This window comes from Podarcis melisellensis (genome assembly GCF_964234715.1).
Source record: "Podarcis melisellensis genome assembly, chromosome: 2".
NCBI lineage: Eukaryota > Metazoa > Chordata > Lepidosauria > Squamata > Lacertidae > Podarcis > Podarcis melisellensis.
Window position 1 is genome coordinate 2,934,263 of NC_138529.1, and position 25,045 is coordinate 2,959,307.

General features: G+C 45.4%; 1 protein-coding gene across 3 annotated transcripts in view; it reads right to left on the bottom strand.

The window, feature by feature from the left end:
* The window catches only part of COL5A3 (collagen type V alpha 3 chain), a 119,089-nt gene that overhangs the window by 66,255 nt on the left and 27,789 nt on the right, over nucleotides 1-25,045 (bottom strand). Inside the window, exons 5-14 of one of the 3 annotated variants that reach the window (XM_081898089.1) lie at nucleotides 20,895-21,017; nucleotides 18,665-18,796; nucleotides 14,292-14,411; nucleotides 12,353-12,544; nucleotides 8,973-9,020; nucleotides 7,736-7,777; nucleotides 5,586-5,648; nucleotides 5,267-5,341; nucleotides 4,506-4,589; nucleotides 3,053-3,109 (exon numbers count right to left, since the gene is read on the bottom strand). In XM_081898089.1, the coding sequence (XP_081754215.1) occupies nucleotides 3,053-3,109; nucleotides 4,506-4,589; nucleotides 5,267-5,341; nucleotides 5,586-5,648; nucleotides 7,736-7,777; nucleotides 8,973-9,020; nucleotides 12,353-12,544; nucleotides 14,292-14,411; nucleotides 18,665-18,796; nucleotides 20,895-21,017 (936 nt within the window). Of the gene's footprint in view, nucleotides 1-3,052; nucleotides 3,110-4,505; nucleotides 4,590-5,266; nucleotides 5,342-5,585; nucleotides 5,649-7,735; nucleotides 7,778-8,972; nucleotides 9,021-12,352; nucleotides 12,545-14,291; nucleotides 14,412-18,322; nucleotides 18,639-18,664; nucleotides 18,797-20,894; nucleotides 21,018-25,045 lie in introns of those variants that run through there. The other 2 variants (XM_081898090.1, XM_081898091.1) reach the window with 2 other exon arrangements.

The window sequence follows — 25,045 nt, forward strand, 5'->3', positions numbered from 1 at the left end:
ATACATAAAAAGTCTTTTTTGCTCCTTTGGGATGTCAGTACCTATAATTCCTAATAAAAAAGCTTCTGGGTTTTTAATAAAGGTTATTTTAAACATTTTTTTTAAATTTCATTAGATATCATCTCCCAGAAAGCTTTTATTGCCTTACAAGTCCACCACATATGATAAAAGGTACCTTCTTTTTCTTTACATTTCCAGCAGGTGTCTGTAGTTGCCCTATACATTTTGCTAACTTACTAGCAGTCAGATACCACCGGTACATAATTTTCATGTAATTTTCCTTCAGCACACAACATACTGTGAATTTCAAGTCTGTTTTCCATAACCTTTCCCAATCTGCCATCTGAATCTTGTGTCCCAAATCTTTTGCCCAGTGTATCATTACCGACTCGACCTGTCCATCTTTTGTACGCCATTCCAAGAGCAAACTGTACATTTTCGACAATAATTTGTTATTGTTTTCTAACAGATCTTTTTAAAATCTTGATATCTCACGATTAAAACCTTTCTTTTTATCTGTCTTAAAAACATAATTTAGTTGGTAAAACTGTAACCAATCTCAAAACAAAATAAAATATAAAAAATATATTTTAAAAATCCTTCCAGTAGCACCTTAGAGACCAACAAAGTTAGTTATTGGTATGAGCTTTTATGTGCATACTTCAGATGCACACAAAAGCTCATACTAATAACTAGCATAGCTGGTCTCTAAGGTGCAACTGGAATTTATTTGTTTGTTTGTTTGTTTGTTTGTTTTGTTTTGTTTTGTTTTGTTTTGACTATGGCAGACCAACACGGCTACCTATCTGTAACTGTAACCAATCTGTTAATAAATCCCTTATAGTCTTTTAGTTTCACCTGGTGTTCTGCTTCAGTTCAGCTCTCTATATGTTGGCCAATTACTTCTCATGTTCAGTTTTTTCAGAGATATTGCTTCTCAAGGGGAAAGCCACCAAGGTGTTTTTTTGTTCTAATAAGTTTTTATATTTTCCCCATACCATTAAATATGATTTTCTTATTAAAAGATTCTGAAAACCTTTGTGTACCTTTGCTTTTTCATACCATAAATATGCATGCCATCCAAAACTATTATCATGCCCTTCTAAATCTAAAATATCTGCATTTTTCAATGTTGTCCATTCCAGGATCCAGCAAATGCAGGACACCTCATAGTATAATTTTAAACCTGGCAGCATCTGTTAGCAATTTATATTTTATCCTTGGTTTCTTCCCCTGCCAGATAAACCTAGACATATTTTTTTGCCCTTCCTTGAAGTGTACTGTACTGCTGCTCTGCACTGCTTCCTTGAAGTGTACTGTACCAGTATTGACTGAAATAAAAATAACATTCTTGGCGATACATTCATTTTTATCACTGATACTTTCTCCAAAAATATAAATTCACCTACCCCAAATCTCTAAATTTCTCTATTTCTTTCCAATAATTTATGTAATTTTCTTTAAATACATTTACAGTCATACCTCGGGTTAAATATGCTTCAGGTTGAGCGTTTTCAGGTTACACTCCACGGTGACCTGGAAGTAACGGAGCGCGTTACTTCCAGGTTTTGCAGCTCGCGCATGCACAGACGCTCAAAATGACATCACATGCATGTGCAGATGCAGCGAATCGCGACCCACACATGCACAGACATGCAGTCGCGGGCTGCATTCTACTCAGGATGTGAACAGGGCTCCGGAACGGATCCCATTCGCATCCAGAGGTACCACTGTATATTCTTAGCTGTCAGCCATACCCTCGGGTATTTAACTTTTTAATGTATGGATAAATCTGCAACTTGTTGTAATTCCTTTTTATATTGCTCTGTCATGTTTTTCACCAAGATCTTAGTTTTATTTTTATTTAATTTAAAACCTGCTACCTGTCCAGATTCCTGGATCCTCTCTAAAACCTTTTGTAAACTATTCTTGGGATCTTTATGTTGGGAGGAGGCAGAACCTCAGATTTTTATTAATTTTTATTGATTGGGGGGGAAAGCTGCCCCCACCCCACACCTTGGCTATGTCCATGAATGCATGTAGAGCTGGCAGCCCCATAAATAGGGGGGTGGAATCTCTTCCCCCTTATATCCTTTCAAATAAATAAATAAATTTTATTTATACCCCAACCTCCCCAGCTAGAGCCAGGCTCAGAGCAGCTAACACTAGTGAAATTACAGTAAAAACATAAGAGGAAAAGAAACCAATTTAAAATACAGCTTAAAATGCAATTTAAAATGCAGCCTCATTTTAAAAGTAGCCCATAGATCAAAACCATAAGGGGAGGGAAACATAAGTGAGACTGAGTCCAAACCAAAGGCCAGGGGGAACCGCTTTGTCTTGCAGGCCCCGTGGAAAGATGTCAAATCCCGCAGGGCCCTGGTCTCTTGTGACAGAGCGTTCCACCAAGTCGGGGCCAGTACTGAAAAGGCCCTGGCCCTAGTTGAGACCACTCTAGCCACCTTGAGACTTGGGACCTCCAAAATGTTGTCATTTGTGGACCTTAAGGTCCTCCGCGGGGCATACCAGGAGAAGCAGTGCATTTCTAGAAGCAATGTAGATGAAACAGTAATAGATGCCCATCTGCCTCTGAAAACAGCAACCCCCTCTGTAACTCTAGGAGAACTTTGCTTGTCTTACTAGGCAGCACAATGATCCACATCTCCATACATTGCATGTTGCCAACAGCAGGAGGTGGAGGAGAGTGGAGCAATGTGATGTCATAATATCAGTAGTGTGGGATGAACCAGGCACCCCCCTCATGCACCCAGCGCACGAGCCCCAGCCATCCATGCCCCAATCTTCTAATAGAGGTAGAAACACCTGGGTGCCATGTTCCACATTACTCCAGTGAAGCATTTTCCATGCAGAAATGCAAACTTCAAAATTTGGCCCCATGACCTCTTCTCACTCCAGCCCAGATGCACAGTGCACTTCTCAGCCAAGCCTCTTGCATGGTGTGAAAGAAAGGGCAAACGTCCAAATCTTCGCTCCACAAAAAAGACACTCCCCAGACTATACAGGGTAGCTCCAAACAATGTCAGCTACTCACCAGTGGGCCTGGCCGCCCTGTTAGTCCCATGGGGCCAGGGGGACCTTTCATGGATAGCTGAGAAGGAGAGAAATACAACAATGAATCTCAGGGAAGCAATTTAAAACAGAACCAAAGACAAACTGAGGTGCAGCAAGCAAGGAAGTTTGTGGGAAGAACCTGGACAACAGGGCAGAACTGAAGTAGGGAAGAAAGAAGGGAATAAACAGATTTCTGTAATTGTTGCTGCACTCTACCATAATTGTGTGCATGCGAGACCAAACTGGGATTGGGAGCACGGGGGGTGGGGGGAATAGGTTTATTTGTTTTAACCTCTGGTTTGATTGGGAATTTTTATACTGTATATATTGCCCATCTGCCCAGGTTGCCCCAGCCACTCTGGGCAGATCCCAACAAATTAAAGCACTGTGAGTCATCAAACAGGAAAGCAATACTGCCGCCAGCCTTTCAGAGGCTTGGATGATTAGGCAGTATATACAATCCTATTAAATCAAGAGGCTGGCATGGCAGGGTGCTATTAGGAGTGGGCCAGATTCTGAATCTCTTATGCCTTCACCCTTTCTTAAAACTTTGCTTATGGTTCCTATTTCCACTCTGAATGTTGGCCCGAATTTGCAGCTATACATCAAATTAGCAGGTGCAAACTGCATCTGTCTCCTGTGCCCTGAATCTTTTAAGGAACTAGCAGCGCCCCAGAGATTAGTGTTAACTAAGGAAGTTCTCTCATCTGTTAAAAACAGGGATGATTCTAATCTACCTGACATAAGTCAAGTGATAAAATGGAAATTGCCTCCTCACTTAAGACTTATGGCAGGAGTAGTCAACCTTGTGCCCGCCACCCACAATCTCTGGCCATTAGCTGTGCTACCCTTGACTTAGGATACAGCTGCAGGGTAAGCATCAAGCAAACCTTCGTATGGTGGCCTCTTCTTCAGATGATCTCTCAGCCTAGTCATCAACCTTGTCTGTGTTCAGTAAGAAACATTTTGCCCCAGATCAAGTGGGCTAGCAACCCTACAGGGTGTGGGTCTTCTTCCTGGTTTTCTATATCAAGTTGTCTCACTTGCCTAAGTGACTTGAACATTTCTACTAGCTTATTCCTTGAGCTGGGCTACAACTTTCTGCCTGGGGCACCTTTTCTATTACTGTGGGAATAAGAATGGTGTGGGTTAATAAGAGCCTTGCTATAGCTTGAGAGGGACGTTCTTTCGCAATGTGCAGATGAAGTTGGATTATGTGGCAAATATTTTGTGATGGGCCACACTTGGAAGCTTGCAGTTTATGATCTGGACGGAGATGAGGGGGTGGGGAAGAGAATGTGTAACATGCCAAGTGGCTAGACACATAGAAAAGAGCAAGGAAGCTATATTGACTGCATGACAAAAAGAAAAGGAGCCATTCAAAGAGTTTAAGCCCCACGACAAGAAGAGGATCAGGGGATACCCGCACATACCTTGGCTTGCTGCAAAATAGCCTGGGCCTGGGCCTCTTGGAAGGACACAGATGGACCTTTAGCTGAGTCACCACCAAACTGGAACTAGAAATGGGTCAATGAGACAAAGTCAGGGAAGGAAATGATGGGATTGTGAGCTCATGGCTAGATTAACCAAAGCACATGTCAGAGTCACCAGGCAGATGCTGCCAAAAACGGCCTCTGTGGCAGGCAAGCCACCACCCTGCCCACTTTGGGCAGCATCCTCCTTGATGAAAGCACCGCGTGATCAAGCTTCAAGCTGACTTTCTATTTTGGTTGCTGAACCCCTATTTTATTGCCTGTCAAATTGGCAGGATTGGAGAATGAGACATTTAAATTGCGGAAAGGTTAATATGTGCTTTTTTCTTTGTTAATCAATTTTTAATCGATTTATTTGGTGGTTGCAAGTCTTCTTACTCCCAGTGTTCAGTAAGGCTACCACAGCAGTTTACAGGTTAATAAAAACAATGCAGTCCTTGCCCTCATACATCGTCTGGGTACACACTCCCGTTACTCTGGATCCAGTGGGCTCCCACCACTGGTTTGGGAAGAGCTGTACACGGAGGCTCCCATGCTCTGGAGTAGAGCTCAGACTTTGTTTTAAATCCCAGCCAGCCCAAAAGATGGTGTTCCTCCGGAATCTGCTTTCCAAAGGGACTGGCTGTTCAAGCTTCCTCCTAAAGATCTCCCCTGATCTCAGCTCCTCAAACCCGCTTCACCCATCATTCTGCATCACCTACCGGTAACATAATCATTGTCCCAGGAGGCCCACGAATGCCATCAGCTCCTGGAAGGCCTGGGAGTCCTGGGGGTCCCTGTACAGAAAAAAAAGCAAGAAAACACCCATCAATCATTCCCAGGAAGTGTTGAGCTAGAAGAAATCTGCATCAAGCTAGGACCTGTCTCCAAGCACTGAGGTACACTGAAAGGGGCGCATGCCGGTGATTCCTCACCTTCTCCGCCCCGCCCCCACCAGCTTCTGAGAAGATTAAGAATCCCCAGGCTGGAGAAGGGGGAGGCTACCCTTCTGTCTCTTGAACTGCACAGAGATTTCCTTACCCGCTCACCGGGATCTCCTGGCAATCCTGCTGGCCCTCCCTGTCCCATTGGACCCGTCTCACCCTGGGAAGAGACAAACAGAAAATGAGGATAAGCATCTCACTGACCCAAATCCGACACCCAGTTCCCCTTTCAAACAGAAACCTTGTGGCACCAGAAAACCCCAAGCCAGCATTGCAACCACTGTGCCTTCAGTGCCAACACTGTACCTGACCCTGGTTCTAGTAGATTCTAGTACCAAAGATGTTCAGCAAGGCTACAACAAGGTACAGTGGTACCTTGGTTTGCAACCACTTTGGATTACAACAGTTTTGGATTACATCAAACCTGGAAGTGCATGTCCCTTTTTTTGGATTACAACCCATTTTTATTTATTTTTTATTACAACCCATTTTGGGGGGGAGGCCCCATGGGCGAAAGCGCGCCTTGGGTTGCAACCTGTTTTGGTTTACAACTGGATCTCCGGAACTGATTATGGTTGTAAACCAAGGTACCACTGTACTCAGGGGGTGAAGCATCAATGCTCTACAGAGCTCCTCATTCCTCCCCACATCTAGCCAGAACAGAATACTACTACTAGATACAAATATCCATCATTATGGGCTTATCCACACTTATCCTTTGTTCTGCTCTTTCCAGGTACAGTCTGCACGTTAAAGCTCCACATCCAAGTACCCCTTTTTTCTTTTTCCTCTGAAGCTTTCCCCATGAAAACTCACCCTTTAATGCTCAACCAAAGAAAATGGCAATCTGTAGAAATCCCAAACTGACGTTGAGTGCTAAAAAGTGGGTTTTCATGGAGAAAAACAAACGCTTGGACACTGAGCTGTTAAGCATGGACCTGTGCCCTTATTCTGCTTCTGCCAACGTGTTTAATTTATACAGGTTGCAGGTTTCAGAACCTTTGGGGAAATTCTTTTGGCTAAAAATGGGGATATGTTTTGCCATGTGTCCCTCCCCTAGAAGTGCAAATTAGGTTGCTACCAGGCAAGGTTGCTACCAGGCAAGTGCAAATTAGGTTGCTACCAGGCAAGTGCTCATTGTGGGATCAGTGTTCCTCATGCAAGCAAGTTTTTCACAGAACCCACATGACACCATCAACAGCGAAATGCCAACCAGTATCATTTCTCCTGTTGGATCTGGATGTACCCTTTGGGGAGAAATCCAATAAGAAAACAACCCTGTTGCCAACGATGGGTTTGTAATATCTCCACAACACGTTTGCAAATTCTGGAAATACACACAGTCCATGATATACTTTTGTGTGTCACTTTTTGAATGGTAAGGTAAAGGTAAAGGTACCCCTGCCCGTACGGGCCAGTCTTGACAGACTCTGGGGTTGTGCGCCCATCTCACTTAAGAGGCCAGGGGCCAGCGCTGTCCGGAGACACTTCCGGGTCACGTGGCCAGCATGACATCGCTGCTCTGGCGAGCCAGAGCCGCACACGGAAACGCCGTTTACCTTCCCGCTGGTAAGCGGTCCCTATTTATCTACTTGCACCCGGAGGTGCTTTCGAACTTCTAGGTTGGCAGGCGCTGGGACCGAGCAGCGGGAGCGCACCCCGCCGCAGGGATTCGAACCGCCAACCTTTCGATCGGCAAGTCCTAGGCGCTGAGGCTTTAACCCACAGCGCCACCTGCGTCCCTTTTTTGAATGGTAGAGGCTAGCATAAATAGGGGGGGGGCAGAGGGAGAATAGAATTTGAACTGTTTCCCCAAACCTTAGCTCAACTCTTTTGAAACTGGCACTCAGTTATAAGATGCCCATTGTTCTCACTTGGAGACAGGCTGGTGGCCTAATATGGGAGAGGTAACTGGGGAGAAATAACTTACAACATCCTTGAAAGCCCCAGTGCGCTTAAGCCAATTCCATGCTGAATCCCCTGGCTCCAAAGAGAATCTTAGAAACCATGAAGGTGGGACAATTCACTCAGAAACCCATGCAATATGATATCAATATTTTATGGGTACTGCCCAAAACATCAGTACAGAACATGCCCAACAAATACAGTCAGGGCACAAGGTACAATTATTCCACAGAGGAACAAGTGAATCGGGGGAACCAGGTGACACATCCACTTTGGAATCCTCTGGTGTATCAGACTAACAGCAGCTCTCCTCCTACAGCCTGAATTTATTACTTTCCTTACCTGTGGACCTGGGTAACCAGCTGGCCCCTCAAAACGCCTGCCCTGCAATTAAAAGAAAAAGATTTAATACAGCTGTTAACACAGATAGCATGGACAAGGAATGAAATGTACTCTAAGTTACATTATATAGATTAGTTCACTCTTAAACACACTTAAAACCTCATTTTGGTACCTGTAAAGATACCAGAAATACCAGTGATTTTGCAGTTCCAAAGAAATAAACATATATGCACTTACTTTATTTATAAAAGTATTTATGGAGTGCTTTTTCATAAAAAAAAAATCAAAGAGGTTAACAACAAAAATGCACAAAACCATACAGTAAAAATGTTTAAAAATTAAAAATAGATACTGTATCAATTAACCATTGTGGAAAAATGTATTACTAATTGCCTCCATAGGCCTGGCAGAATAGAAATGTCTTGTGCAGACATTTAAAAGTTAAAACAGAAAATATCTGCTGAATCTTTATTGGCAAAGTATTCCACAATACCAGGCCACTAAAGACTCTATGTTCTATTGTTATGAAGTTATGGATAGGTGTCTTGTTCCGACAGTAAACTTGTGAATATTACTATTCAGTTGAAGAAGAGGGTTAATTGTCCCAGCTGTTGAACACTGAGGCCAACTGCATATTTGATATGCAACAATGATACAAATCTACTAGGTAATGTCTCCTAGGGCCTGTGCTTTTGAATGGCATCAACAATTGTGCTGTGATGCAGACTTGTACAGCTGCAAGCACTTTTATTTGGAAAACATGATGCACAACTGCAGTATACACAAAATACACACCTGTGCTTCAGATCTACACTGTGGCCAAAATAATATGCACACAATGCACAAGGTTGCTTCAGATCTGTCTTGTGAAAAAGGCATATCTATTTTTATGATGCTAGTGTGCAAGAAGATGGCAAAAAAAATCCAAGAAAATAAAGAAAAAGGTTTTGCACAGTCACATTTGCAAGCAAACATGTTGCCAAAGGGAACTGCCAGCAGAATTGGGTCATTGTTCAGGGCCTAACAGCAGGGTTCGACTTCTGCTGCACAGCTTGCATCACTTCTACACTGCCTCCCATATTTACTACTGACCGCCTGCCACACACCCAAAAACCTTCCCACAACTTATTGCTGGTATCTTCCACCCCTTCCACCCCCATCACCAAGTGGGCTTTCAGCCCCTAGTCATACTGATGGAGGAGCACCAGTGCCACTACAGAACATCTACCATACTCACTGGCTCTATGATGGCTGGCTCCCCTTTCTCTCCTTTCAGATTCTTTTCCTAGTAAAGACACAAAGAAAACATATAATAACAGCAATGGCCAACTTGCATGAGTCACTCCTACCATGGAGAAAGCTGCCTTTCCCCTAAAGGGGTGGGATCTCTCCCTGATGAACAGAAAGGAGACAGGTAAATTAAATGGGAATCATGAATGGACAAAGAGCCTTTTATAGCCTGCTGTTCAGCTACATGGAATAGAAACAAACCATAGCAGCTTAAAAGGGGGTGGAGGCAGGGGGGTTCTCCAGCCGGAACCCACAGGAACTCAGTTCTGGCACCTCTCAGGTGGGCACCATTGCCATTATAAGAGAACTCATTGTGAGTTCCGGCACCTCTTTTTCTAGAAAAATAGCACTGGGTGGAGGTCTATTAACATAAGAACATTCGAAGAATCTGATGGACCAGGTCAAAGGCCCTTCTAGCACAGCATCCTGTTCTCACAGTGGTCAACTAGAAGCCCCAGTGGGGAAAATGTTAAGCAGGATTCAAGCGCAGGAGCACTCTGCCCACCTGCAATTCCCAGCAACTGATCTACTGCCTCTGAGAGTGGAGGTGCAACATCGCCATCATGGCTAGTAACTGCTGATAGTCCTTTCCCCCATGGATTTGTTTATTCCTCTTTCAAAGCCATCTGGTGTCATCACTGCCTCCTGTAGGAGCTGAGTTCCATAGTTTAACTATGAACTGCAAGAAGAATTACCATATTTTTCACTCCATATGACGCACTTTTTTCCTCTTAAAAAGTAAGGGGAAATGTCTGTGCGTCTTATGGAGCAAATGTGTGGTCCCTGGGGCCAAACTGTCGGAGTGCGGCATGCTCCTGAGCTGCTCTTTGGTGTGTGTGGGGGGGGGAGCTGTGCTGCTCTGCCGGCAGCCGGGGCTTCCCCCTACAGCCCTGGGAAGGTTTGGGAGCAGTGGGCAGGCAAGAGGGATTGCTGCGCAAGGGATTGCACAGCAAGAGGGATTGCTGCTGGCTTTAGGGATAGCTGCGCAAAGCCTCTTCAGCGAAGAGCTCTCACAGCTCTGCTGAACCCAGCACAGCAAGAGGGAGAGCTGCTCAGCGCCTCTTGTTGCGATGCCTTAGCCTGATCCTCCCTCCTCCTTTCTCTTCAACAACATTTGATTCAGAATTTTTTTTCTTGTTTTCCTCCTCTAAAAACTAGGTGCGTCTTATGGTCGGGTGTGTCTTATAGAGCGAAAAATACGGCCCTTTCTTTTCTCTGCCCTTAATCTTCCATCATTCAGTTTCACTGAATGCACATGAATTCTAGTGTTATGACAATGAGAAAAACTTTTCTCTATCCACTTTCTACATGGCATCATAATTTTATAAACTTAGCTACCATGTTGCCTCTTCCCTCTCTAAACCTAAAACTCTCAAATGCTGCAATCCTTCCTCATAGGGGATCATTTGAGTTGCCCTTTTCTGAACCTTTTCCAATGCTGCAATATCCTTTTTGAGGCAAGGCGATCAGAACTGTACATACTATTCGAAATGCAGTCATACCATAGATTTGTATGATGTCATTACAACATCAGAAGTTTTATTTTCAGTTCCTTTCCTAATGGAAGCACCCCTGATCTGTCACCACCAGTTTAGACCCCATGACCATATATGTTAAATTAAGATAGATAGATATCTTGCCCTGACATGTATCCACATTCACTTATATTGGCCTGCATTTGCCATTTTACAACCCACTCACTTGGTATAGAGGGGTCCTGGTTGGAGCTCAGCCTAATCAGGGACATGTTGCAGTTCTTCTTCAAAAAGCTGCTCAGGCTTAGGCTTGGGCAGATCCACAGAAGGCCAGTTTCAATGTCCTCTGTGCCAGAATCTAGACAGTTCTGCAAGTGACACCACTCCTGTAGCTTGGAACATTTGCTGCTCCTCCCTGATGTGCTGGTTTAAATGCCAACACTCCAGCACAGGCCAGTTGACTAACAAATTGGTGAGGTGGGCCGAGAGGGAGAGGGAACAGCAACAAGCTGTTCTGTGGAAAAAAATATTTTAAGTAGACATCTGTCATTAACACTATAGCTGTCTACTTGCTCCTTAATTCCTCACCCTTTCCTCATGAAAAGAGGGGATTCTTGGCGATTCTCAGGGTGAAGACAGATGCAATGGTCTAAGAAACAGCAGAGGTCGCTTCATAGCACCTCTGCTCCACTGCAAACAAACATAGCTGTTTCTTTCTGGAGGGAAGCTGTGGAGCTAAAAACAGCTGTTTTCAGAATGGTTCCACTTGAGCAGGGAGGTGGAAGATAGTTACAGAGGTGGCTGTTGGCTAATGCCCATGCCATCAGCAGCACACATCCCTTTGCAGTTCCCAAAGGACTCAAACACATCTTTAAAACACATTGCAATTATTGTTTCCAGTAAGGGAAGGGGCACAACTCAGTGGTAGGGCCTCTGCTTTGCATAGAGAAGGTCCCAGGTTCAGTCCCTGACAACTTTAGGTAGGGTTGGGACTTGGGAGAGGCCTGCAATCCTGGAGAGCCTCTACTAGACAGTGTAAACAATACTGACCTTCCTATGCTCCTAATAAAGGATGAATACATAAATCTTAACATATTTTTTTTAAGGCAAATCCCTTCCTGACACGTGATGAGAAGGAAACAAGACTGATAGCTGACCCAGCATTTGACTGCCAGCATGTAGATCCATAGCACACGTTGCAAAACTAAGTTCATGCTGTTGTTGGTATTTGTCTGTCTTGAGAGACAATGGAGTGGGCATCTGGGGGTGAAGTAAAGCACTGTGTTAGCAGCACTGAAGTGACTTCCCTGGGAGGCAAGCCTGGGCAATGTATCTGGAGGTCTTGGGAAGCCCAGGTAAAAGGACCCCCCCCCACTGATGTGGACCAAAGGAAAGCACATTGGGCTGCAGGAGTTGCCAGAAAGAGGTGTACAGTGTGTCATCTAACTGTATTAATAACTCCATTCTGGATTTGTGTAGGGTTTATTCCTTAACCTTCTCTTTTCCGGAAGGTGTCCCACAAGGCAACAGAGGTTTAGGATCAGAGTTTTCCATCTCCTAGATGGGCTACCTTCTCAAGTTGACTCTGCTTACTTTAGATTGAGACTGCAATGCGAGGGGAAAAGACCTGCAGCCCTCCAGGTGTCATTGGACTACAACTCCCACCAGCACCAGCCAGCATAGTCAGTGATCAGGGATGATGAAAGTTGTGGTCCAACATCTGGAGGGTAACAGGTTCCCCAATTCTGCCATAATGGGGCAATGGCAGGTGGCCAAATGCTATGGTATGTTGGGGGCTCAACCAGGGATGGGGAATTAGTAGACCTCAGAAGTGTGTCTCTGTGGTCATTACCGGGGGGAGCTGGAGGGTGTCTTCACTGCGCTCAGCCGGATCATACCGCTCTTCCTCATTCGCATCCCTTCGGTCATAGTAGTCCTCATATTCCCTGTCTCTGTAGTCAAGTCTCTCCTCGTATGCTCTGTAAGTGCCATTGGCATCCAGGTCTGAGTCCTCACCAATCTCGTACTGTTCTCCAAAAAGGTCCTGTCAGGATAGGAGAAATTAAGCACAGCAGAGACTGCCTGTTTCCTGCAGCCACTTGGCTTCCTTTGCTAGACTACCTCCCAACGACCAAATGATTGCATTCTATTGCCCTTTCAAAGAAAGTAAAGAGCATTTGTTCATCCATTCCTGGGAGGGCCAGCACAGACACTGTAAAGTTCTACATGATTCTACACATGAGTATCAGTCTCAATACTTCCTTTAAAAAAGTTATTAAGGTATTTATATACCATCTATTACTCTACCAAAATAACCTTGCTGCGGTATTCTGCATCAGCTGCAGCTCAAGGGAAGCCCCAGAAGAGCACACTACAGTGATCCAATCGAGAGCATCCAATCACAGTGGCCCTTGGGGCGCCCCTCCTTTGTATGGAATATTGAGCATGACCAAGGGCTACAAGTATGCATTTGCATGTGTACAGTCCCTAGTTCCATGGCTGTTGTGTGGGGTAGCACTTGAGCACAAGGCTTGCTCAAGCGGTTTGGGTAGAATGACAGGGCCATGTGTGAAATAGCCTGGGGAATAAGAGACGAAACAATGGTTTTTAATTACAGGAATGTAAATTGAGGTTAAATGTTAGAGGGAAATGTCATGTTTTCAAACAGCAGGGGTTTACTCCCACATTAATTTCTACAGTAAGCAGTAGTTTACACTGCCAGTCTGCGAGGATTAAACTCCTGCTGTCCCTCTTTGTTTTACCCACATGCTGAGAAAGAAATTTAACAGCTCTCCTTTCCTTCTATAGAATAATGCTGCCCTTGAAAAGGACACAATATCCCATTATTTCTGCCCCAGACAGTGATAGTTATACCGTACTCTCTACCCTACAACCGTCCACATCTTCTCTTTCAATTATCCCTGGGTAAACTGCAGTAAACTACAGCTACATTTCCCCAGTAGTAATTTAATCACTCAGCTATGACTGGTCATGTGCAAACCCTACTGTGATAGAGACACATCCAACTCAAGTTCCAGCGGTGGATTGGAACTCTAATCATCTGTCAGTGAAAGCACATTCTATAAGGCTCATTCAGGAAGAGAATACGGATTGTTGTGGAATCTTCTCCTGAGGTTTCTCAAAGAAAGTTTAGGTATCTGTCATGGATGTTATAGTGTGAATGAAAAGCAGCAGACTGCAGGGACTGCTGAGTACTGCTAAGGTGGAGAAACTATGTTTAATTACTGCTCAGCATCATGGGGGCTGTAGACAGCCTTTTCAACCTCTGTGATTCACAGCAGCTGATTGAGGTTAGGCAAAAGCAAGTGGGACAGTGTCTGTGAAACTGGAGGATTTCAAAACATAGGTAGGCAAATAAACATCTGAAAGTTTCCCTAACATCAAAATATATTGGCACGTCAAAAACTAGACTGTCAAAATGAATAGACCAAAAGATTCCTTCTTTCTAACATGTTCTTCTCCATGTGCCTAGAGGTGTGGGTTAAAATAATAATAATAATAATAATAATAATAATAATAATAATAATAATACAACAATTATTAATACAACAAAAGGTAAGCCTTCAAATATGTGGTGATCCATTTGTAATTTAACATGGTAAAGTCCCAGAGAGGCTGAACCACATGTTTTTTTTCTAAACACATAGATTAGACCAAAGTAATCCCTTTCTAAAATACTCGTGAAAATTGTATCAGACTTTCTATGGCCACTGGGAAAGAGAGAACACTTCTCCCATGATTGGCATAGTCCTTCCCCCAAGCCCTCTTACCTCATAGTTGTCTGTGAGGTTAAAGCCAACTGCGACGGTGGTTGCAGTAATAACTCCAGGACTCTCTTCCCAGGACTCAGTGGCTGCCTTTGTAGGTGTAGCTCGAGTTGGAATCTCATACTTGAAGGTGGCAGAAGGTAAATAAGATGTTAAATACATAATTTTTGGGATGTGCTGTTATATATTTGTTACTCTATATCTAGCAGTGAGCGCATGGTGGTGTACAATTTGTCCAGGAGTTAGAAATATGCCATCAGCCAAAAGCCAACCAGGGCAGTCATGGTGAAAGGAAAACACCAGGGCTAATGGAGCCCAGCACGTTAAAGGTTACACCAACTAGAGCCAGCCATGCTTCTGAGCCAATAGGGTTTGGTTGGGGCGGAAATGTAAAATAATAAGCTACCATTCCCTAAAGCCTCCTAGCATTAAGGCAGCCAGGTTTCCTGGGGGCTCAAGCACTGGCATTCCATAGGGTGGAGCCTGAGAGCTAAAGGCTACTTGCTAGCAGATATGGGGATAAAGTTTGGTAGGGCAGTTCCAGGTGCTACTAGCACCAGATAAGGCAAGAGCATGGCTTTTGCATAATGTCTGCAGGGAAGAACCCAGTGGGCACAGAGGCAGTATGAACATCAGAAGCTCTCAAGCCAAGCACAAAATAGTCTGTCACTTTCAACACTCTGAGATCTGCAACCTCCCCTGGAGACCCTGAAGGCTAGTGAAATTCAAAGCCAAACCTCAAGACACAGCGACCCGAACAGTTCTTGACATCAGGCGTATTCCATATCAGCAAAACCTACATATCTGGAAATCTAAGTACAGCTGCTACATGAGGGGGAGGCAGAATCACTTCTGTGCATCCGCTTCACATGCCAGCTATGACTGCCCATCCTATGGATCACTGGTCACCCATAGTGTGATTTTTGCATGGGACTTAAGTGCATCAGTGAATGCTGGTTCACACTGAGCTGTCATTCCTCCGTCAAATGAATAAACATGGCCAGTCCATTCCTACTCCTGCTGAGGCCCACTGCCATCAAGGAGTGAAAGAGGCTGCAGCAGAATGGAATAGCACATGTGATTTGTGGTGAATCTATCAGGCTAGGCTGAAGCAATGGAAGAGAAAGAAACCAAGGCCATTCCATCAGCTCTGCTGAGAAATCTACTGGTTTTGTCCCTCTTCTCCTTGAACTGTTTCCATTCCAACTGGTCATTATAAGAACTACTTTGTAACTTTGAGAATTCTGGTCCAAATTTGCTTTCCTCGCTGTTTCCTCCCCATCCTTTTGTGTTGCACCTTTCAGGTTGTAAGTCTGCAAGCAGAGATTGTCCTGTTCACTATTGATTATATGTAAGCTGCTCTAGGAATCTTTTCAGCTGGGGAACTGGATAAAAATGGTTTAAGTAATTTATTCACCCAGTGTTTGACCTGAGAAAGCAGGAGGAAAAGAAAGGAAAGAGAACCCAAGAGCACTACTTACAAAATGCACGCAGTCGCATATGTCATCTCCCATGTATTTATTCCCTGGGAGTGTTTAAACTTTGGGTCATTATGAGGCATAAGTAAATAATCACAACAAATTATTTTAAAATGCACTGCTGTTATGCAATTTAATCTCAGACAGATCCCAAAATTGGCCGGGGGGGTGGAGGAGGGTAGAATTTTCCCTTCCAGCATCCAACATGCATGGAAGTGAGAGCTGGACCATAAAGAAGGCTGATCGCCGAAGAATTGATGCTTTTGAATTATGGTGCTGGAGGAGACTCTTGAGAGTCCCATGGACTGCAAGAAGATCAAACCTCTCCATACTGAAGGAAATCAACCCTGAGTGCTCACTGGAAGGACAGATTGTGAAGCTGAGGCTCCAGTACTTTGGCCACCTCATGAGAAGAGAAGACTCCCTGGAGAAGACCCTGATGTTGGGAAAGATGGAGGGCACAAGGAGAAGGGGGCGACGGAGGACGAGATGGTTGGATAGTGTTTTCGAGGTTACCAGCATGAGTCTGACCAAACTGCGGGAGGCAGTGGAGGACAGAGGTGCCTGGCGTTCTCTGGTCCATGGGGTCACGAAGAGTCGGACACAACTGAACGACTAAACAACAACAACAACAACACCTGATATTCAGACCTCCAAAACAGTACTGCCACCTCTCCAACTCCAAGTCACAGTATGTCTTTATAGGTTTACACAAGCAGTTTTTAATTTGAATTAGTTGATTCTGGAATGACAAACGAGATTTGCAAGCCCTCTGGCAGGCTCAATGAGCTTTGCCAAGATGTCTCAAGATGAAGCAGGGTGTGATCTCTACATATGTGCCACAGCCTTTGTAAGACTAGGTGACCTTGCCAAAATCCAAATGATCCATTTTTGTTGACCATGCTAAATGGTGGGGGGGGGGGGTTGTGTAAAAGTATCCAATGCCTATTTGTGATCAACTGCCCGGCAGTCCTGAACTTTGCTCATAGACAAGCGTTTGGGGAATGGTGAAAGGGAGGGATAAGCCCACGTCAAGGCGAAAAGCAAGGGCAGGTGGGTGGCAGCTCTTTCCTGGGAAGAAGTTGGGAAAGGGAAGAGAGGGAAAGATGCTTTTTCTCTGCCAGTACTGAGCAGTCCAGCAGCTGGAGTTCTGATCCCAGAGGGAGGAACTCCTCCAACTGCTCCATTTGGCAGGAAAATGGTTCTCCCTGGCCAAGCCAACAGTGACTCACTGGCAGGATGAGCTCAGCAGCCCCCTGACCCATATTTCACAAGTTTCTGGATACTGCCCTGACATAAAAGGGCCAGTAATGGGAGGAAGGAAGGAGAGCAGCAAAATGCAGGAAGAGAATACAATGGGCACAGGAAGACATACCTATGTCATAAGGATTGGATAGAGGGGAGGCATGATGCTCATTTCTCTCCCCTAAGCATGGGGGGAGGGGAATCAAAGCTTTGGGGTTCTAACCGACCTGAAACACTTCTCTAGGCTGTTTCACACATGACAGAGTTGCAAACTCAGGTTTTCCACTCAGGAAGGAAACTGGAACTGCAGTGAATTCCACGAGGAGTGTCCTTGTTGTTGTACTCCAAAACTCCCATCAGCCCCAGCCAGCATGACCAATGACTAAGGCTGGTGGGAGTTACATCTGCAACAACATCTGCAGGGCCACAGGCTCCCCACCCCTAATATAGCAAATGAAAAGCTGGTCTAAGTTCAAGGGCAGACCAATAATTGATGATGTCTCTCTTTTGACAGTGTCATATTACGCAGCCTTGATTTCTGAACATTTTTATTTTTACAACAAAATTCAAGGGATTCAAGCACTATAAAGAAAGGGACACAAAGAATATCAACACCATGTTCTGAATTAAGCTGATATTCTTTATGTCCCTTTCCTTACTGCACTTTTTTCTATACTGTGTTGTATAAGTAAAACCTTTAGGAAATATACCTTTAAAAAATCCAGGCTGCCTAACAGGACAGTGTCTTAAGAGATACTGTTACAGATAGGTAGCCGTGTTGGTCTGCCATAGTCAAAACAAAACAAAATTCCTTCCAGTAGCACCTTAAAGACCAACTAAGTCAGTTCTTGGTATGAGCTTTCGTGTGCATGCACACTTCTTCAGATACACTGAAACAGAAGTCACCAGACCCTTCTATATAGTGAGATTTTTTTTTGTTAAGAGATACTGATTACTGATTCAAAATATCAAGGTCCAAAGCAATCCATTTTCTTGAGCCTACATTTCTTTATTTACATTTCAACATGCCTGCCTTGTTAAAGGCCAGTATCATCACACCATGATGAAACCAGCCATAAATCTATGTGAACACTCTCTGTGATCTACCAAGAAGCTACTGTAGCTTCCCATCCATGCAAACGCCCTGCGTTACTCCAGTTTCCTGGGGAAATTTGGCTGATCAAGCTCATCGACTCACGGGCTCATCTAGACTTTGAAAATGACTGATGGTTGAACATCAGGAGAAGACCCATAGGAGACATGACCTGGCACACAGGTGGGGAGAATGTGTCCTCAGGCATGTAAACTCACCTGCGCATCTGAAGAAAAAGCTTTGTGGCCAACTGGCACCAGTGGAATCAGAAGCATGGAGGGGAGCCCAGAACTCCCGGCTCTCCTAGAGTTCATGACCCCCGAGGCCAGCAGCTGCTGAACATGGTTTTCATGGTTGCCCCTGAGGGGCAGCAACATGTGGACAGAGGAGGCAAGCACTGAGCAGGCAGTTCTGCCTGAAGAACTGCTTGGGACAAAGCAGGAGAAAAGCTGCGAGTTAGGCAGGTTAGGCAGGACAGCTCAGTTAGGTGGGCAGAGGGTTAGGCCAGGAGAGGCTGTGTGTTATTAGGCCAGCAGAGGGCAGTTAGTTGCACTCTCTACCTGGCCGGGGGCCGGAGTGAGCGAGGACGTCTCCGGCGACTCCTTGTTCCTCTTCTTCTTGCCTCTCCCTTTCCTCTTGCCCTTGCCCTTTCTCTTGCCCTTGCCCTTCTTGCCCTTCCTGCGGGGAATGTTCTGCACAGGATTGGGGGGAGGGAGAAGACAGAAGAAGGGGAGGAAACAATGAAGGATGGGGGGAGGGAAAGAGAGAGAAAGCAGACAGTTGAGAAAGAAGAGAGGCACTCCACTATTCCCATGGAACACCAAGAGGTGCCACCCCCACCCCCAGCCACCAGGAGCCCATTCCCAAGAGGCAGGTAGGCAGAGGGGAACAGGGCACACAGACGAGAGACCCTTCACCCAATAGTATAGCCCTTGCTTGCTTTGGGGCCAAGATGGCTCGATCCAGTAACATTTTATACCTGTCCCTTCTGCCCACATACTCACGTTCTGCCTCCATTCCATCATGCCCTGGGCTCTGCTGGATGCCTTTGGGGTCAACCCCATTTTGCCCACTACATCCCACAGGCTGCAGAAGCAATCTCCATCAACCCTCAAGTGGACGATCCAGGCTCACGGCTGGCCCTATTAGCTGTGGGCTTACCAAATGGAACTAAAAACAGTTCCTGCAAGAGGGGTTTCCACACAGAGTTCTGTTCCAACATAGGATCCAGGCAGAGCAGGGCACTGAGACCTTTCAGTAATTCCACAGGCAGCTGCAGAGTGATGGGTGCCATTCTGATCATGATGGGAAGGGTGTAGCCTGGTTCTGGAGATCCACGTTCCCCAGACGACAGATTAATAACTCAGAATAGCTCAGCTGGTCAAGCATGAGACTCTTAATCTCAGGGTTGTGGGTTTGGGCCTCATTTTGGACAAATGATTCATGAATTGCAGGGGGGTTGGACTAGATGACCCTCAGGGTGTCCCTTCCAACTCTACAGGTCTATGATTCTATTATGTCTCCCACATCCCTGAAGTTAGCAGGCTCTGCTCCATGTTTTGACTGACATTTCAAAGCATGCTGCCCTCCAATCAATTCCCCTGCCCTGCCCCCATGAGCCCTCTTAAAAGGTCAGACTGCATGAATCCTTCAGTCCATTTAGTGATGCTTATATACGCTCATGCTTTGAAGCTGGGAGCCTGGGGATTTCCATAGTTGATAACACAAAAAGATGTGCCTCTATATTTCCTGACCATGGCCCCATCACATACTGCTTCCACTCCCACAACCCTTGTCAGTGTGTAATAAATGCAGAAGACAAGCAATATCTGGGGAATACATCAGAGGCCCCCACATTAAGCAGGTCCAGGTTTCAGCAAGGCATGATGATGTACAAAAAAAAAGGCCAGTCTCCACATCTCTACCACAGGCTGAATATGCCTTTGCTGTAGCATTCCCAAGTCCTGGCATGAGCTTCTCCTAGCAGGACTCATTGGATGAATCCAGCTCTGTATGAGTATGAAGGCTTTCTGAATCAGCCTAGCATCTCTGGAATTCTGCCACCTCAAGTACCAATATTGCCCCTATGGAACCAGCAGTGCTGGCCCTACCATTCACCAGAGTGGGGCAACTGCCTCAGAAAGCAGGTGCTGATGATGGAGGGGAGTCAGTTAGACTTAGAGTGGGAGCAAATCTTGACTTTTAAGAATGGGGGAGGGAAGCATCTATGGTACTGAGCAAGCCTAATACGTCACATAAGTCACATTCCATGGTCAGGAAAGGTCTTCTTCGCTGACTAGGCCAGGGAGCATCGGCGGATGGGTCAATCTGCTGATTCAAATTTCTCCTTGTTTCTTGCTTTTCAGATCTTAAGTTCAGTTCTCCACATTTCCATATCAGTTTGAGAATTATTCTCAAAAAAGGTTCATGAAAATTTAGCAGCATTTTAAGTGCAGATTTTTCCTACTACACACGCTTTTGGATGCAATTCCCCCTAACATAAAGCATTTTGTATGTTACATTCATCAATATAGACGTCTATATGCACACTTTGCCTTAGTATATGTATTTCTGTACATTGCAGAATTCAGAAGAGGGTGGAGTTCACAGAATGGCTGTTTTTCAGTCCATGTACTATTCCAGAAAGTGTGAATGAAGTAGGCTTGCCTTTAAATGCTGACTTCATCAAATATCTCCCCCAGCCCTAGCTCCTATATAGGCCTCCAAATTTGGCTCAGCTCTGGGGTAATAGTCACGAATACAGGGAACCCCTGGACTTTGCTCTCCTACCTCTTCGGGATCCTGGGCGTGCAACACGTAGGTGAGCTGTCTGTCACAATCAGGCATGTAATGCTGACAATAGTGGGCTGCAGCTGCTGAATCCGGCACAATCAGCAGCTGCTGGAGATCACCCTGAAAGGAAGACAGGAGTGGGGGAGTGAACACAGCATGTCAGAATGTTGTTGCAAACATGTGCCCATGTGTACACACACACACACACAGGCAGTCATTGTCAGGGTGTATATGTTTGCATGTAGCATCTGCCACATGTCTGTGTGTACGTTTCTACTGCAGTGAGAAGAGAGCGTGGTAAGACTGTGGAGACAATTAAATGAGACAAATGTGTATATTTCCTTGGACTGTCTCCTCCTACAACATCTAGTAACTGTGTTATATAACTTGCCCTAAATGCTCAAAGCACTCCATGGGCATTCACTCAGTAATCTTTACCACAGCCTTCAAGATCAGAATAGCTACCCCTCTGTTGCAAAATTGGGAGAGGGGAGCCTGAAGCCTTACTAGTTACAAAAGGTCACCCTGTGAGTTGGAACTTGGTGAGGTGGGAGAACCATTCCTGCTCTTAACCACAATACCACATCATCTCTTAGGAGGAAGTTGCTCTCTCTCTGCCATGCAAGGATAAGAACTCATAACTTTTCTCCCCCAGAACTATGCTGTTTTTAGGTATCACACCTCACAGAACTCTAACCCAGATCCTCCCATTCCAGAAGCCACAGCTTCAGTCAGTTAGCCAGCCCAAAGGATTGGCGAACGCTGGTCTTCTCTATTGTTTGCTGCCCATGCAGGCACTCCCAGGCCTTGTCTGGTCCTCAGCCCAACCTTCAAATTGGCTAGAAGCCCTGTGTCCATCTGTCCAGATCAATTCATCCTTGGTCTTGGATATTTTCTTAGCAGGCCTCCTTGCCAGTGTTCATACAGAATTGGCTTCATGAATATCAGACTCTTCTTCCATTTGCCTGACTGCTGATCTCATCCTTTCCTAAATGGACTTTGTAAGGATACAGCACAACAATCCAAATAGTCTCCTGTCCACTCTTGGATTCACTATCTCTGGACCATGCTCCAGACAGCAAACATTTAGGCTACACAGAACTTAGCACCCAGCCAATGATGGAGCGAGGCAAATAGCTCTGTATAGTCTGAAAGTCTGCATACTCATATGCCAATGGAACTTAGAGTGCACTAAAAGAAGTCAATTGTCCCTTTTCCCCTTCTTTCTTTTCGTCTCTCTTGCCTGGGACCACAATGCCAACAGCACAGTATGCCAAATTGTTATGACTGTGCATGTACACAAACATGCTTTGAGTTGCAGCTGGACATGCCCCCCTCTCCCTCCACTGGGCCTGTGTGATCCTAGCCAGCCCTGGTGCACAAGCAACATATGCTCCCAATAAATCATCTCATAAAGTATGTCCATTGGGCCTGTTTCCAGCACAGCCCCCGGAACCGCCTGCTCCCACCTGCTCAGCTGGGACCCACAATTACTGTGCTCCCAACATTCATTTGGAGATGGAAAGGAAAAGAAATCGAGCAGCAAGATGGAGAGCACAGGGGAAGGGAGTGAGTCATGGCCCAAGGGTCAGGTAGGGACAGAGAGGGCTGGATCAAGCAAAGGAAGCCCCTCGATCAAAAAGGAAGTCACAGGGAGGGAGGAGCCGGCAGGACTGGGAGAGTGTCCAGATTCCCAGACACATAAACAAATAGAATCGCATATGCACACATACACAGAGAGAGAGAACATCTGCATACCCAGCTTTGTAAAAAATATACACTTAAGACCCTGTGAATGCATATTTACTAAGGCACACTTCTAAAATACCTCCTAGCATTCTGTTCCCATTCAGTGATGTCACAGCTCATTCAATCTACTTCCAGCCAAATTGCAGAGTATCACATTTTCATATACTACTAGCAAAAAGCATGCTGTGAACCCTCTGTGCATAACCCCCTCCCAGATTTATTCTGTGGGGAGAATAGACAGTTAGGTGGGCTTGGGGATAGGGAGGGGTACAGAGATATCCAAAATTTTAATCACCAAAATTGCATCACCAAAAGTCGAACAAAGAGACCCTGCTCTCTCACACATTCAGGCTGGCTGCTTGCAGAAATGTGGTTAATATTGCAAATGGGTCATTCAGATATTTTAAGCAGGTCTTTAGCAACAGACGCTTTTAAAAAACCATTTTTTCCTTAGAAAGTATAAATTCTGACTAAGCATCCCAAAACAGGCTGCGAACCCATGCTGAGGAGCCTCAGTTGGCCAAGGATCTCTGGCCTTCATCCACCACACATCCAGGGATGTGTACCTGCCCTTCATACTTTCTGTTTACTATGGAAAATGCCAGTGTTGCAGCCATGAGCATGATTGCTGTGTGGAATAGTTTTAATTGAAGGGCTGGAGCAAGGAATGAGAGTCCCAGAGTCCCCTTTCACCCTAACTAGAATGGAATTTGACAGAAGGCAGAATAGTGACTGCTCGTGAAACTATAGTTCCTGCACTTCTTGCCCTGTTGTTCCTCTCAAGCCCACCCCTCACTGCAGGCTCCCTGGTGCCTTTGCCTGGAGCACTTTGTTCTGCTTCAGGAGGATTAGCTACATTCCTTGCTGGAGGTAGGAGAGAGGATTATGAGAGAAGTGTGACAGAACAGGCATACACTGTAGCTTTGGAGCATTCCTCCTGGTTCCTTACACACACACACACACACACACACACACAGAAACAGACACAGAAGCAGACACACACACACACACACACACACAGTTCCAGTGAGCCCTCCCACCACATTGCTACCCAACAGACAGCTGCCCCACAGTCCAAAATGGCCACATCCAAACCTTCCAGGCACTCCGTCGCTGCCGCCCAACTCCCCAGAGGCTAATGGCTCTGGGCCAAGGTTTCCTGAGAGCCACTACAAGAAGTGCTTGTTCTTGGCCACCCCCAGGACCCAGCCTAGATGCCTTCAAAGACCTTCTGCCCTCTGACATTTTGTGCTTGGGGGAAGAATGTAGGAGGCGGCTGGGGCTTTTCTCTGCTTCTGGAGACCACTGGAAAAGGGCCAGCGTTGTCCTGCCCAGATTTGGGAATCCCTGGGGCGAGGTCGGGGATTTTCTCTTCAGATGAAAAACATCTGCAGCACTTGAATAATAATAATAATAATAATAATAATTATTATTATTATTATTATTATTATTATTATTATTCCCCACCCATCTGACTGGGTTTCCCCAATCAGTCTGGGCGGCTTACAGCATATCTAAAAGCATAATAATAAAAAAAAATCAAACATTAAAAATTTCCCGATACCAGGCTGCCTTCACATGTCTTCTAAAAGTTGTGTAATTCTTTAACTCCTTGACATCTGACAGGAGGGCGTTCCACAGGGAGGATGTCACTAACAAGAAGGCCCTCTGCCTTCTTGGTTTTCCTTTTAAAACTTTATTTCCACTTCTGTTTGGAAAAGGTAAAATATATGAGCACTCCTTCCCCAAAAGTGAAGAATCTCCTCACTGCAGACAGATACGGCTTCCTTTTCTCTGCCTTCTCCTCGTGCCTTCTCCCCCTACCCCTTTTTAGGTTCCTGTTTCTGCCTATCCACAGTGGCTCACTTCATGGAGGCACCTTAATGGCCTCCCAGCAGAAGTGTTGCTGCCATTTACTGGGAGGAGGATGGGTGAAGCAACAGCCAGATTGGGAATATGCAGTCACATCACTAGAGTCAACCCAGTGCTCCCACCTGTTTGCCCACCCAGCCCTTATCTTGTTGCTGCCTTACTCCTCCTCCCCGTAAGCAGCCATGACACTACTGCCCGGAGGCTTTTGCTGCAGCTCTGCCCTACCAGACAAGCCATTTTTGCTGCCTATTGTACACCCTTCCATCACTTACATTATCTCTGGGCTCCCTGTCCTTTAGCTTCACTACGTCTTGGGACCTCTTTCCAGTCCTAAGGCCTATGTGAGGTTTGAATCCCAGCCAAACTGACAACTGTCCCCTTTCTTCATTTGATCCTGACAGCAAACATTCCTGAGTAGCTGAAATGTTTGCAGACAATATTCTGTGTCATCTCATGAGCTCAGGCAACCCATACCAGAAGTTTCACTGTCACAGTCACAATAGGACCATGGTATGATGATCTAACTT